The sequence below is a fragment of the Drosophila serrata genome, unplaced genomic scaffold, assembly GCF_035046125.1.
Source record: "Drosophila serrata isolate PLE 108 unplaced genomic scaffold, ASM3504612v1 contig_334, whole genome shotgun sequence".
Lineage (NCBI taxonomy): Eukaryota > Metazoa > Arthropoda > Insecta > Diptera > Drosophilidae > Drosophila > Drosophila serrata.
The window spans coordinates 2,421,959-2,436,757 of NW_028257232.1; the positions used below are offsets into that span (position 1 = coordinate 2,421,959).

General features: G+C 40.1%; 1 protein-coding gene across 5 annotated transcripts in view; it reads right to left on the reverse strand.

Moving 5' to 3' along the window:
• Positions 1-3,092: 3,092 nt before the first annotated feature.
• Positions 3,093-14,799, reverse strand: part of Elk (Eag-like K[+] channel) — a 63,770-nt gene continuing 52,063 nt past the window's right edge. For all 5 annotated transcript variants that reach the window (XM_086837605.1, XM_086837604.1, XM_020944903.2 and 2 more), the window contains 4 exons: positions 12,118-12,213; positions 8,838-8,991; positions 8,172-8,296; positions 3,093-6,473 (listed from right to left, as the gene is read on the reverse strand). In XM_086837605.1, coding sequence (XP_086693731.1) covers positions 4,647-6,473; positions 8,172-8,296; positions 8,838-8,991; positions 12,118-12,213 — 2,202 coding nt within the window. In that variant the 3' untranslated portion in view covers positions 3,093-4,646. The remainder of the gene's footprint in view (positions 6,474-8,171; positions 8,297-8,837; positions 8,992-12,117; positions 12,214-14,799) is intronic.

The window sequence follows — 14,799 nt, forward strand, 5'->3', positions numbered from 1 at the left end:
CTTTTCTGCAGATAGAAAACAATACAGAACTTTGAGTAACAAGTAACTTGTAACTATAGGGTTTATTTATTTCTGAATATGATATGCTGGCAAATTGGTAGAGTGAAGAATAAACTTTTAAAAGAAGAGTTTCAATATTTTTTAAAATATCAAATCCTTATACTGAGATACTAATTTTAAACTAAACTAAATATGTAAGTTCAGTTAATATGTTCAACTAAAATTGTCAAGAAAATCCCTTAAATATTGTGTTTGCTTAGCCAAAGGATATTTGTGATGACAAAAACATATTTTTATTCCTTCAAGAAGCATTTTGTAATATATTATACTTGAAATATTTAAAAATATATTTACATTTAATGCTTAATTTTATTAAATTTCAAAAAGAGACCGCATTTACTTACAGTGTGACCCTCCAGGCAGGAGTTCCTTGCAGTTCCTTCGTCCTGCCTGCTTGCAGTTCAATTGAATTTCAGTGCAAAACTTCTGCAGGACTGCCTTGCAACAGTCTTACTCCCACTTTACCCCCCTTTACACCCACTCTCACACATCGGACCCACACCAATAGCACTTATTTTATTTTTCCTTATTTTTTGTGTGTTTATTTGGTGCAAAAGTTTTCACCAGCCTTCGGTACCCTTCCTCCGCGTTTCAACCTTTTTGGCGTGGCCCGTGGCTTGTTGTGCCGCTTCATCGATTACGTTTGGTAATTTGCTTTATGTTCGTTTGCTTTGGCTCTTTTACTTAAAATAAATTAGAAATTATTGGAGCATTTTGATGCTTCAGCCAGGGGGTGGCGACTCCAGGGAGTTGAGTCGTCGATTGATTCGGAATTTCGGTCATAAATATGTAATCGGCTGGGAAACAGACGGAAAGGCAAACAGAAGCAGCTTTTTGGAAATCAAATTTAATATAGATTACATATTAACTGAAACGGAATAGAGTGCTTAAATCAGTTTTATAAATATTTAAAAATACTATTTATACAAAAAAAGAGTATAAAGTAAGACATCATCCAGACTTAATATTCAACAGCTAAAAGTATAAGTAACTAACTCCTCAGAAACTATACAAAAGCTTGTAACTGATCTGGAAAAAGTATCTGAGTTTCAAAACTAATTGATTTGATTTGTTTTGTTTTGTTTTTCTTTTGTTTATTTAAAGTTTTCTATTCACACTGGCTTTTGAACATTTTTTCAGTGGGTTTTGAGTTACTTTGCAAACTAAAAAGCCAACACCGTTTCATTAAAGAAAGGTAACAAGTTTGGTACTAGAAATTAATATCAGGACCCTTAAAGCGCATCCTTATGGCTTATGTCGGTGGCAATCAATGGATATTGTTTGTAGCTGGAACCCCAAAATTTGCAAATTCAAAATCAGAGTGCATGCCATGGACCAATTTGTATTTGCGTAATTAAGAGGCTGCCACGCCACGCCTGGCCACGCCCCCTGTCCTGCTAATTGCCCCTCGATGCGTCTCGTCGTTGGGCGATTCTAATTAAAACAATATACATATATACACTTGCTGGATAATTTGGTATCCAATCCGATTGGGCCATTTAAGCGCATCTTATTAAGCGACAACTCCTGCGTCCAGCCCCTCGGGCAACTATCCTTGTAAAGTTCTCTGGAAAGTTTCTCGTTCGCTCTTTTATGTCCTTTTATGGATGCCCACTGAGGCATTTGTGCCATTGCGACCGCAATAACAGTGAAAAAATAGGAGTAGTTAGCTTAATTTCTTTGCTCGAGTAGTTTTTCTTGTCCACAGAGACAGGGGTAAGGGGAAACTGAAACTGAAAACTCAGTGAGAGAGTCTGGGAAAACACACCGCAATGAGTTTGATAATAGTTTCAAGTTATTAACATTTTTTTTTCCTTTTTTTCGTATTTCCCACTGTCTGACCCCCCACCCCCGGGTAAAATCGTTTCTATCAGCGAAAATGTTCGGTGAAAGTTTTGAAATAAATTATTTTCATGATAATGAGTGCATTAATGGAACTGGGAGCTAATTAGTGCCCCGCCGCAAAATGCTAAAACTGAATTCTTTGCTGAACTTGTGCCATATGATAATTCTATTGCGAATCTAATCAACTGGATTTCAGGTTTTTAAGTATCTTCAGCGAGAGCTTTCCCGAGAAGGATGTTAGCGGGTTCAGGAACTCAGGAAAAGCTTTTTCTGTTGGCTGTATGAGGATTCTAAGCTAACGAGAGGGTTCTCCTGGGTTGGAAAATCAAAGATGGGAAAAGCTTTTGCAGCAGATTCTTTACACTAAAGTTTATTTCAGGATTTTTCAGTACATTTGAGCTTTGAGTATACTTTTGTGGACTCAAATTTAGTACAAGAATTTAGTATGGAAAAATAAATAAACCTTTATTATATACAATATTTTAAATTCTTTACAAAGTCCATCTGTTGTTAACAGAATATTTTCCCTAGGGAAAAATGATTAATTGCGTTCTTAGTTTTTAATTTGAAAATATATACATAGTACAGAGTTCTAAAAACCAATATTAAAGCTTTCTCGCTTCTATTACTTTTAGTACAATTTATTAAACAAAACCCACCTCAATTGACTATCAAGCTTTTTGGGTGTCAAGGATAAACAATTTTAGATTTACATGTATTTATACATCGAACAAAAATGCACTTAAAAAAAGAGGCATAAAATTCAAACATAATTTAAATAAAGTCTCGTCTTTTGTAATCACCAAAATTAACCGATGTTATCCCAATAAATCCCCCATATTATTATTATTATTATTATGAACCAAGCTTACCATATATGTATGTAACTACTTACCCCATTTTCAGGTTAAATATGGTTCACAACTTAAGGCGCTTATCTCAAACCAGGACCTGCAGACTTATAGAGAGAGAAGCCACCAGAAAGGACTTTAATACCTCGATTGACATGACACACAATAAACTTGGCAATCAGGTTACCGGATTATGGTTCCGAGGCGATACCAAAATCGACCAATTGAATTAAGCGCATTAAAGCTGTGCCAGTCATGGAAAGTCAAGGGAAAAGAATCAACCAGTCATCGGGAGTTTGGAAATTAGAAATGGGAACACACACAGAGATTTCTCCATTTAATTTGTCACATCAAGTTTATTGTTTATTGAAATACCGAATATGGCTTTATGCTTTAGTTGTATAACTACATATAATATACATATATATAATAGTATATAGTCTTGATAACATTAAGTTAAAACATTTAAAAACGTTTAATAGGTTCTGGCTTAAGTTATGGCCTGGCTAAAATATGTATCCATCTAAACACATATAAAACTTATACACTTATTATCATAGAATGCTTACATCAAAGATAGAATGAAGCTCAAGTCTTTATAGTTTTTTTTTTCTTTTTTTTGTTGTTATCGGGGAAGCAAATATACACACATCATTGGTCTATATACACGCAGGATATTTGAAAATTTACACAGTTTACAGTTGATTATTTTTATTTTTAGCCAACTAACCGAAATCAAGCCCCCCAACCTGACTGGTTTTGAGCCAGTTTGCCTCTCGCTTGGAATCACAATTACTCTTAGCCGAAATGCCGCAAAAAGGGGATCACTTTAGAAGTGCCGCCCCTGTCGTGCATTCGTTATAATGTAGCACACGATTGTCGATTATCTTAGGTAGTAATTAGGATAATCTAAGTATAATTCACACAACCCACCGACTAGGTGAGGTGAACAGCTTAAAATTCTACAAATCTGTTGAATCCCCAATCGAAATGTTCGCCTGCCTTTCATCTTAACTAGTAACTGTTGCAGGTTTATTCAAATAAACAAATTTGAATACACTGGCTCTCTGAAGAGGTTGAAGAATTCTCCTTATAAAGTGACTTATAAACCAGCATTAGAACCCTTAGAAGCTTTCCAGTGTGATCAAAGTTTGTTTATTTAAATGATCCTGTGAAATAAGTTCCTTCCCAAATCTATTAATCATTGAAATCTCTTACTACATCAGGGCTGCCACAAAAATCTATAGAAATATCAAATCACTTGAATATAGATGCTCAAAAGTATGCTATGAAAATGGAACATAGAACATGCCCAACTTTAAGGACTCTTTACATCTAATCCTTTTATGGCCACCCTGGATATTTAAGATATTTCCATGATCACATCATTTATTATTACATATCTCTTGAAATTCCTAACTGATTCAACTTAACAAACATTTCACCATTACTTTAATATGTGTCAATGATTTACTGATATTCTCTGTTTGCTGAGCAAGAAACACGCATTTTGTTTATATTGTAATCGGAGGTCTCTTAGCTTTGTACTGCCGCCTGTGACATATGTTTCTGGCCGATCGATTAGGAAAATATATATATGTATAGGTATATGCTTTAATCTCATTACCGATTCCCGCTGCGGCTTACAAAAATAAATTTCTGTGTGTTTTTCGCCGGATATTCTAGCGTCTCTGATATGCTTTTACAAATATGTTTGCGTGTGTTTTTGTAGGTAGGAGAGGTATTCTCAGGATACATTTTGGGGATAACAGATGAACAACCGAACTCGTGTGTAGCTGTGGGTGTGTGTATCTTAGAGATATTAACTGTACAAGCGTCTTTGTGTTTCAGTATTAATTAGGGCATAAATCACGCACGGCGCATCTCCTTTTACTTGCCGGAACTTGGATCCCGGAGTGAGCGCGTGGAGGGCAGTCCCCTCAGACCCTTCTCCAGTTTGTCGGCATCTCCCGCCGAAAAGCGGAAATTCATGGCCTGTCCCTGGCCCTGTCCCTGGCTCACGCCCAGCAGGATGGGCCGTGAGTTCCGTCGCGGTCCCAGCAGCTCCACGCTTTCCTCCTCCTCGTCGGCACCGTAGGTCACTGCCGTCAATCCCGCCACCGGCAGTGGGGTCTTTGCCGGCGGTGAGTATTCCGCGGTGGCCTCCGACAGTCGACGATACTCGCCACTCCGTGAATTCTGCAGTTTCCAGGATGCCCTCCGGGTGGTGGCCACACTCTGGCTACTCTGGCTGCAGTGCACCGAGGCATTCGTCGTGGTCAGATTGCCAGTACTCTGGGACACCAGGCAGCTGTTCGAACTGGAACTGCTGCTGGACAGGCTGGAGTTGCTGCCACTGGTGCTCTTTCGTATGCTCCTCTTCGAGGAGCGCTCTGGGACAGGCGCCGAAGGCGGAGCAACTTCCGTTGGAAGCGCAGGAACCGAGGACTGCTCCTCCGTGGGACTCAGCAGGGCATCCGTGCTCTTGCAACAACTGTGATGGCTGGCCGAGTGCTTCATTGTCCACCGGAAGTCATTGGAGTTCTCGTCATCCAAGGGCGGGTAAACCCTACCCGCAGGCGGTGGCCCTCCCGCGGAGGTTATCAATCGCTCCTTGGAACTGGCCAAGTTAGTATCCGCCGGGGAAACACACTCGTCTATCGTGTTTAGAGGTGAGATCTGCAGGGTTTGCTTCTGCTGTAGGAGATCCATTTCGTTTTTGATGGCGGGCTCGATTCCCAGGAGACCCAGGACCAGACGGGGATTGGCTAGAACAAAACGCTCGAAAGTGGGAAAATCGATGCGATAGAAGTCCGTTTGACAGCTTCGACTGGTGGTGCTCTTGCTGGGCTCCACCGGCGAAGGGGAAGGAGCCTTGGAACTCGCCGTATTGCTCGTGGGCAGCTGCACATCTCGTCCCCAGACCTCGGGCGGATGCGATGAACTCCTCTGCATGGCCGCCATTTCGGCGGCACCCAGGACACCCATGTGACCCAGGAGGCCGTGCTCCACAGCATCGCCCACCCTGGTGGTGGGCATGGCACTGATATTGGGTATGGATCTGGCCGGCGGGAACTTGAGGCTGCTGTGCGAGGTCATGGCGTTCGAGGTGAAGGTCATCTCCTGCAGGGCACTGATGGCATTGCGCACCTCGGCGCTCAACTGGGCCACATCCTGGTGCAACGTCGAGACCTGCGAGTCCAGCCGCTCCAGGGAAGGCCGCTTACCCTGCGACTGCTGCTCCTCTTCGAGGGGCTCTGGTTCCTCAAAGGAACCCCTGTCCAGGCTGCAGGCAGCGTTCAGTGTCCGATGTCGCTTATTCGTTTCCCTCAGGGTTATCAGGGATCTGCCACGTTGGTGTAACCTCTGATTCCTGGGACTTCCCATGCCCAGCAGTGGCGAACGTGCGGCATGAAGCGGGGAATTTGTGAGATTATGCAGCGGGGAGGCACCACTTGCTGCTCCTCCCAAACCATTCTCCTTATCCCCCTTGCCGCTCTCCTCGGCCTCCTCGCGATTCTCATCGTCCTCAGAGATGCTCGGCAACGGAAACGAGGGACCAATATCCGAGTCCTGGTTCTCATAGCCCTCCCTTAGGTTGAAGGTGAGATCATGCTGGATGTCGTTGGCGAACTGCTGCTGGTACTCCGGATACAGGCGGAGAACCTCCACCAGACCGCCCATGTGGATGCACTTCAGATCGCAGTAGGTGAGCGCCTGCGAGAGAGAGGGAGAGAGAAGGGGAAAAGAAAATTGAAAAACATGTGAGAATGGAGAAGGAAAACTCGTGGCAAGTAAGTCAAAAGCCGTTTTCACGTTAAACGATTATGCACTGGACAAGAGGGGCGTGGCAGCTGTTGTTTGTGCGCCCATAAACCAGATGGAAAAAGCTTAAACAGCGTGTAAGCGAGGCGTTGGAGTTAGGGTATCTCAAGGATAATGAGGCTTCTGGTTCCTGTTTCTTCAATTGTAAAGGAAATTGATTTACCAAGTACAAGTAATCCTTGTATCCTCCAAGATATTATCAAGATTAATTAAAATATTACCCAAAAAAGAACTCCTATACCCAAAAATATCTGATATAAGGCAGAAAAACCACAAAGATAACTTCCATTAATGCAGTTTTTTCCTTCCTGTAAGGACGCTCAGGGTATTTCCTATTCGACTTCCCTCTTTGTTATGCCCTTTCCCTCTTGGTAATGTTAACGCCTTGGCGTCTTCTTTACAAAACTCGAGTGCGCCATCTTGGCGTTTACACACTCTCTCCACACACACACACACACCCCAAGCACACCCTGCACACCCCAGCTCATGGCAAACAAACACACTCGCTGGCGCCTCAAGTATCACTCATACGACCCGTTCGCCGTGTTGTTTGCACGAAGTGGCGGAAGATGGCAGATGCTGCTCGCAGTGTGTCTGCACTTTATTCCGCCAAGGCAGACATGCAAATAAACACGAGATAAAAGCAAAAGGTAAGCGATGAAAATACAGACAACAGAAAACAAAGGAGGTAACAAAGAGGGTATTTCCTCGGTAAGTAAGTGATAGAGGAGAAGTCAAACTATGCATAAATTAAGCACATTCCTCAACTAATTAAGCTACAATCAAGTTTTAAATTCTCCGCTTAATTATTGCCACCCCACCGAAAAGCTGCCAGACAATTAATTAGGCGTGAAGCTTTTGAAACCTGAACCGCCCGAGATTATTGCCATAATTAGTAAGAGTAAACGAGTAACGAGAGCAAGATGCTGAGGGAAACCAAACCCCAACCCTCTGACACTCAAGCCCCATTGACTCTGAGCCAAAAAAAATAAGAAACAAAAAAGTAAAGCCAAGAATGCCAGGCGAAATTCAAACTGCTGTTCACTCATCTTGAAACCTCGGAGACCTTCTGCCTCAGTCCCTCTGTTTCGGCCAAGATAAAGTTTACGACAAGCAACAACTGGCTTAAACTGCAGCTAACCTTATCTTTAAAGAGCCTCAGAGACCTCGATAAAAATATAATTAAAGTTAAGAGAAAACTAGCAGACAAGACTTGCAGACAGGACTCGCATGTGAAGTCAATTTGCTGGATTAAGTGGTCAGTGAGAGTGAGGTGCTCTGTATACATTAAACTAAAACAGAATATTTCTAGAAAACTCCTTGAACAATATTTAATTTCCTTCTTTTTTTTAATACCTTAAGCTGTTGTATTAAACGAGGCTTTCCTTTCATAGACATTATTAAAATAGACGTGTCCCTCATTGAAAATTAAAATCCTCTTTCCCACAATGAATTCCGGTTGCTATCATACGAATGCATTCCATTCACGTTTACCCTTGAGCCTGGTATAAAAATAAATTCTATTTAATTACTGCACCACTGCCCCCGCCCCGTTCCGTCCCGGAGTTTTGTTAGCCGGCTTCGTCCTACCTTAATATCGCTGCTGCTGCGAACGACAACATCCTGGCCAGCACTGTTGGTGGTGGCGGTCATCTGGCCATTGCTGGTGGCCACCAGATGCACGTTGATGTCGGATCCCACCAGGTCGCCCTTACCTGTATTTGGATGGATGGAGAAAGGTCAGTGTGGGGGAATCAATGAGCATAAAAATAGAGCCTGACATTTTTGTCTGGAGGGGCCAAGTTGTACTAGACCAACTTGATGGCGGTGCTCGAGTTGATGACACTGCCTGCCATGAATGAATAAACAAGCAGATGACTGCCTTACAGTCGTGGGTAAAGTGTAAATGGAATTCTGGCAGCCAATCCAGAAGCGAATGAACTGACAAGAGTTCAACAAACGGCGAAACATAAACAAAATGAACAAATTTTTGGGCATTACAAACAATCGATAATGGAAAATCAAACGAAAATATTGTGAAATGGGAAATAATTTTTATAAAATTTAATTTTAAAGAATAACATGAATATAAAGGCAGGTATCAGTAGCAAATCAATTTATTGAATAACTTTGCCGAAAAGGTGAATAAGCAAATACAACAAACTTACAAAGAGTTTAAAATTATTCAAGCATTTGTTCCATAAAAAATCATGGTCTCATAGTCTTAAAAGCAAGATATTTTAACACTATACTCACCCAAAATAGCCACCACCATATCGTCCTTGATCACCTCCATTGATCCATTGCACAGATAGTAGATATAGTTGAGGGCATCGCCTTTGTGGATCAGATACTCGCCCGGCGCACAAAAGTTTGTCTTAATGTGCAGCGACAAGAGTTTCAGACAGCCCTGCAAGGATATATATTTACATAAATATATATATATATATATATATATATATAGTTTAAGATATATATAGAGTACAAATTCTGTTTTAGTCAGGAATTGTGTCGTTTTCGCGGTCAGAAGCATTTAGCATTTAGCATTTAGCTCAGCCTGCGTTGCCTGGGGTCGCTGAGTTTTATTTGCGCAATGAAACAAAACGGCAACAGCTGTGTGTCCTTGCCCCGGAATGTGTCCTGTGGTTTTGCCACCCCCTACCCCTTCCCCACCCCCCTCCTGGAGCCAGACCTCCACGAAAAGTGGCTTAAAGCGCGCTTATAACTGTTGAGTGGTTTTTGTTTGCGTTACTTTGCCTTTCTGAATAAGCTTTATTAATGTTTGCAGTCCGCCTTTGTCGTTGCCTGCCTCTTTTTCGCTCTGTATTTTTTTGTCCGGTCATTCGGTGGTTCAATTCGTTCCGTTTTGTTTGTTTTCTAACTTGGCCTGAGCTGCATTTCATTAGGTGGCAAACTGTCCTGCCTTTTGGCCCTGATCCCTTTAACAAAGTTAACCGCAATCGCATTAGAGTCTCGTATAAAAATTACTGAAAGAAAAGGAAAGGAAGCTCTGGGAAAACTCTAGTTAGTTTTTAGTTTGTTTGAAGAACTGTTTAAAATACAATTTCTTATAATATTTATATTATATATTCAAATATTTATAAATTAGGAATAGGGAAAAGCAATTCAAGACCTTTCTTTAATATAAATATAGGTTTTATTCAAATTTTGATTGAAGTTCTGTAATATATTTTTATGGTTACCAAAGAAACTCTAGGAATTTAAAGCTTTGATCTCCGTTGGTGGCATTCCTTTCGTGCTTTATTTTTAGTCAATCAAAATATTTGCAAGCCATAGAAATCAATTGAACCCCATCTAAAGGGGCCATTGTCTATCGAAGATAGAATCAATTTTGAACTCATCTGCAATTGTTTTCACTTTTTGGGTCACAGAGCGAATGAACGAACTCTTGGCAGCAGTTGAACCGTGGATGAGAAATCAATTACTGCAGAATCTCTGGCCTAAGCCTGGTCTGCTTTTACCCAAATGATTTTCCTCCCCACACCCCACTAACAAGGACAAGCACACCATTAAAGCTTTTGGTGGTTGACAAGGGTATTGACATTGGGCATTGGGAAAACTACTCGGAATCGACCACACTTTGTTGCTGCACCCGGGGATTTTTGCGTACAGACTGGCTCTTGTGCTAGGATGCTGCTGCTGGCCAAAAACCTTTTTCATGCTTCGCTTCAGTCAAACGAATATGGAAGGAACCCGAGGCCCACAAGTGGCCAAAGCCAGAGCACAAGCCTCAATGCGATGGCTCGGAAACATCACCTGTGGCCAGAGGCGTAGCCGAAAGAAAACTCCTAGAAGGGGGGTTGGAAAAAAGCATATTTCATGGGTATGCTGAAGCTTAAACGGGAAATTAACTTTAACTTTGTAGTCTCTATATATTTATTTCAATTGTATGACCATTTATCAAGAACCCCTAATATTTATATAATAATCCACAATTTTTTTTATGAATTAAATAAGTTAAATTATAGCTTTTAAGCTCTTTTGATTCTTTATAATAATTTTTTAAATATAGTAGTGTTTTCTATACTTAAACCCCTTTTAAATAAGTCATCTACACCCCTGTCCATGACCGTAAGGCGCTCTTAGTGTTCTCTGTGTGTGTGTGTGTGTGTGTGTGTGTCTCTGCTCCTGTTTGCTTGTGGTTGTGTTTTGTGTGTTTGTGTGTGTGTCTCTGTGTGTGTGCGTTAGGACTTGAGTGCGACAAAGGACCAACCGTACGAAGCCCAAAAAACGTTTCAGTTAAGCCCGCAGTTAACTTTTGACTGCTCGCATGGCCTTCATCGCCTCCTTTTACCTGACCCCCACCTGTTGTTGGGGCGGCCCTCTTTTATACCTTTCCCCCTCTCACCACCCCAAAAGCAGCTATTCCCTGTCCCATTGCTGCTGATTATTTTGCCATCGCAGCCATTTCGTTCCATTTGTCTGAAGGTGAATCGCTTTCAAAGCGACATACACTTCGACCCCTGCAAAAAGAGCAGTCGCGTAGGTTCACTGAGGGAAAATATATAGGCTTGGAATAACCTAAAACAATATACAATTTAAGGAAAAACAAAAATATGAAGGTACCATTGCAGGGTATTATAATTTCAGTCAGAAGCTTACAACGCAGTGAAGGAGTCATTTCCGACCCTATAAATCATATATATTCTTGGTCAGCATCAACAGACGAATCTATCTAGCATTGTCCCAAAGAAAATTTTTTTTTTATTTTTTTGAAATTTTTTTAAGGGAGTTCATAATTTAATTTGGCAAAAATTTTGACAAAATTTGAAATTTTTTAAAATGTTTAATGAAGTATGCAGATTAATTAACCTAATAAAAACTAACATAGAACAGCTTTCCGAATTGAAATTAATGCATTTTTGGGTTAGTTATGACTTTCGGAAGATATCAATTTTTTCAAAAAAATTATCATATAAAAATATTCATCTAAAGTCCCTATATTTGACATATTTTGGGTCTCCTTGATGAAGGAGTCATTTCCGACCCTATAAATCATATATATGCTTGATCAGAATTAATCGCCGAGTCGATCTAGCTATGTTTGGACAAAATTAATTTTTTTCAAAATTTTAACATTTTTTTAGGGGCTAAAATTGCCAAAAATGTCAACAAAAAATTAATTTTTTTCAATTTTAAATTGAGTATGCAGAATTATTAAACTATTAAAAACTAGCATAGGGACAATTTCCGAATGGAAATTAATGCAATTTTGGCTTAGTTATGACTTTTTGAAAATTTGATTTTTCGAATAAATGGTCATTTAAAAATATCTCTAAATATCGATGCTTAAAATGCGAATATTTTTTGATCGATTTACAAAACAATGCTCTAATTAAATTGCAAGCTGCAAGGGTTTATGGACATCGATTGTTCTTGTCCTGGAACGTTAACCAAGTCGTTCTAACACCCCGTTTATTTATTTACTTATCAAAGATGTAGTTAAATTTTCACATATTTCCATATATTAATTTCCAAACGAAAGTATTTTCTTTCAGTGTCGGCTCAAACTCACCTGGGAGGCCGCTTCGAATATCGGCAGCTGTAATATTTCACGATGTAGGTGCATGGAGACATCGCCACGCAGCTCCTCGGGAAACTCGCGTAGCGTCTGGAATGGGAAAGAAAAGCCAGGAAAAAATGTCAGTTAAAGGTGAGTGGAGAGGCAAACATAAGAAGGAAAGCCCTCAAGAGTTACTGAGAGAGACAAAGACAGAGAGTATGGAAAGTGTACACGTGAAAATTGAATCGCATGAAAATTGTAAGGGAAATGCTTGGCATTATTTTACTCTGGCACCAGGGAAATGCTTGAGCTTATCTGCTCTTGCTTGTTATTCATATGCAATATGTAATACAAGAGAAAAGTAATGACAAATATGTGGAAAACGAATAGGGGAATACACTTTTATACACATCTATACACTTACTAAAGTGCAGGTAAAATTCTCAGTCAAAAATAATTCTGAGAAAGGAATACAGATTCTTATCTCTTTTTTAATCCAAATTTTATTTTATTTTCTTCGAAATACCTAAATACAAAATACCTTCTCTTAGGGTATAATTATATTTGTCCTTTTTCTGCGCTCGCACTACCATCTCTCGTTACTTCCTTTGCTCCTTTGGATCATTCCAAGTGTATTGGATGGGAATTGTCGGTGTTTCGGGATTAACATGAAAATTGAGGGAGAATTTGCATCTTGCTTGTTTACATACCAGCTTTTCCATTTCCCCCGCTTTCCCTATATCCTTTTTTTCTCCTTTTCCTTGCTGACTTTTGTCTCTGCTCTGTTATCCATATGTATATCCATATATATTGCTATGGAAACTCTACTCTGATTACTCTGGAGTATTATGCATACTCACGAAAAACGCATAATTTTTGCGCGCAAATCCATGCGGTTGCCCAATTTACTGGAATATGACTCAATATGTGAGGGAATTACCACAAAATATATATAGTAATAGCAAATCAGCACTTAATTGCGTAAATAGTTCGGCAAACTTTCGTGACTATGTGTGTGTTTTCACATTAATTAAGGCCAAAATGAACTAAATCAATTTCGAAACTCTGACTAGGTCATTCTCTTTTCCGTAATTAAAAATTCACAACGCATGCCAAAACATTAAATGCAAATACTTTTGACCATTCTACATAGATGTCATGGCAAATGTATATATATTTTTTAAGAGGGTTTGAGTGTCCTGAAATAAAAGGGAACTTTTGGCTAACCAAGCGTGGCTAAACATGGAAAATATGTTGAAAGTTTTGTTGCCTTGCCTTTCCTTTCCCTTTACTTTTTTTGCTGACTCCCCAAAGGGCAATTTCCAAAGAATTGTTATTTATGTTCCATGCTGTCCTGTCCTTTCTCTGTGTGCAGAGAAGTGTAAAATATTTTACATTAATTGCGCACACACACACTGGCCAGAAGGCAGCTCTTAAAGTGTGGGTGGCCCAAAATTCAACATCATTTGGCTCTTACTTGGCGCCAAACGCCGACATTTTCGCCAGTTAATTTTCGTGCGCAATAAATTAACAATTTAATTTAGTGCCATCAAACTCTCAGCCCAACAATTTTCCACCATTTTCCTCCTTTCCTTCCCCCCCTTTTTGACGCTATAATTTGTGTGGCATCGACAGGTCTCCGTCTCGCGTGTATGTATGTGCGTCTGTGCATATTTCATGTTTGGCTTCGTAATTAAATTAAATTCCATTTAAGCGATGTCAGTCAGAATTCCTCAATGGCTTTACTCCATCGAGAGGCGAAAATCTGTTTTTAATTGCTGCTCAAATGCCAAATGCCCGCTAAGACGAGTGTTTAGCATTTCAGCCATCATCATATCGCCGACTAACTGACACTTGGCCTTATAGACTGACAGCCGTCAGTTGACTTCAAAGCCTAAATAGTGAGTAAAAAGGGAGAATTCTGCAAAGCATAAGCGCTAATTAATTTGCAGCCTGAAGCTACCTAAAAAAACAAATCATAAATACAACCAACCTGCACGTGCTTGAATTATAAAGTAAAGATATGGGGAAAATCACAGGAACAGCATGAAGATTTATAAAGCTAATACTGACTTCTGTCTTTTGTATAAATAATCATTTTACTTTACTAAAAACCCACCTTTAAGGATTATTTATATTAAATTTTCAAAGGACACCAGCTGCTCAAAACCAGACTTTATGGCCTGACCATAAACTAATATCAACAAGGCAGCTGCCTCTTACCTAAGCAACTAACAAGGCCGCAGAGATAAAAGTGGAAATTATTTGAAGAGGTTTTAATTAACACTATTAAAAGAGAGAGAAGGAGAGACAGAGAGAGAGGGATATAAAGAGAGAGAGACAGAGAAAGTTTGGCATTGCGCTGCGTTAATAGCAATTAGCGGGTGAAAACTCAGCTCTTTCGCCTGAAACTGCACTTTTGCAGCTTCACAGTTGGCCTTTTTGGTGGACCATCGTTAAAGTTTGGAGGGTATGAAAATGAAAGTTTTCCTCGTTCACCTGGCTGATGCCCGGTGGCAGTGGAAAAGTTTCAACGAGCTTAAGTTCACAACTGCAAGCCAGTGTCGATGATTGATTCCGCTCTTGACCAAAGAATCAGCTATTTCCATGCCGCAGAATAAGTTTCCCCCCCTTTAGGCTACACTTTTCCTAAAGCCGTTGAAAAAATAAACAAAAACACGAAGGAAACAAGGA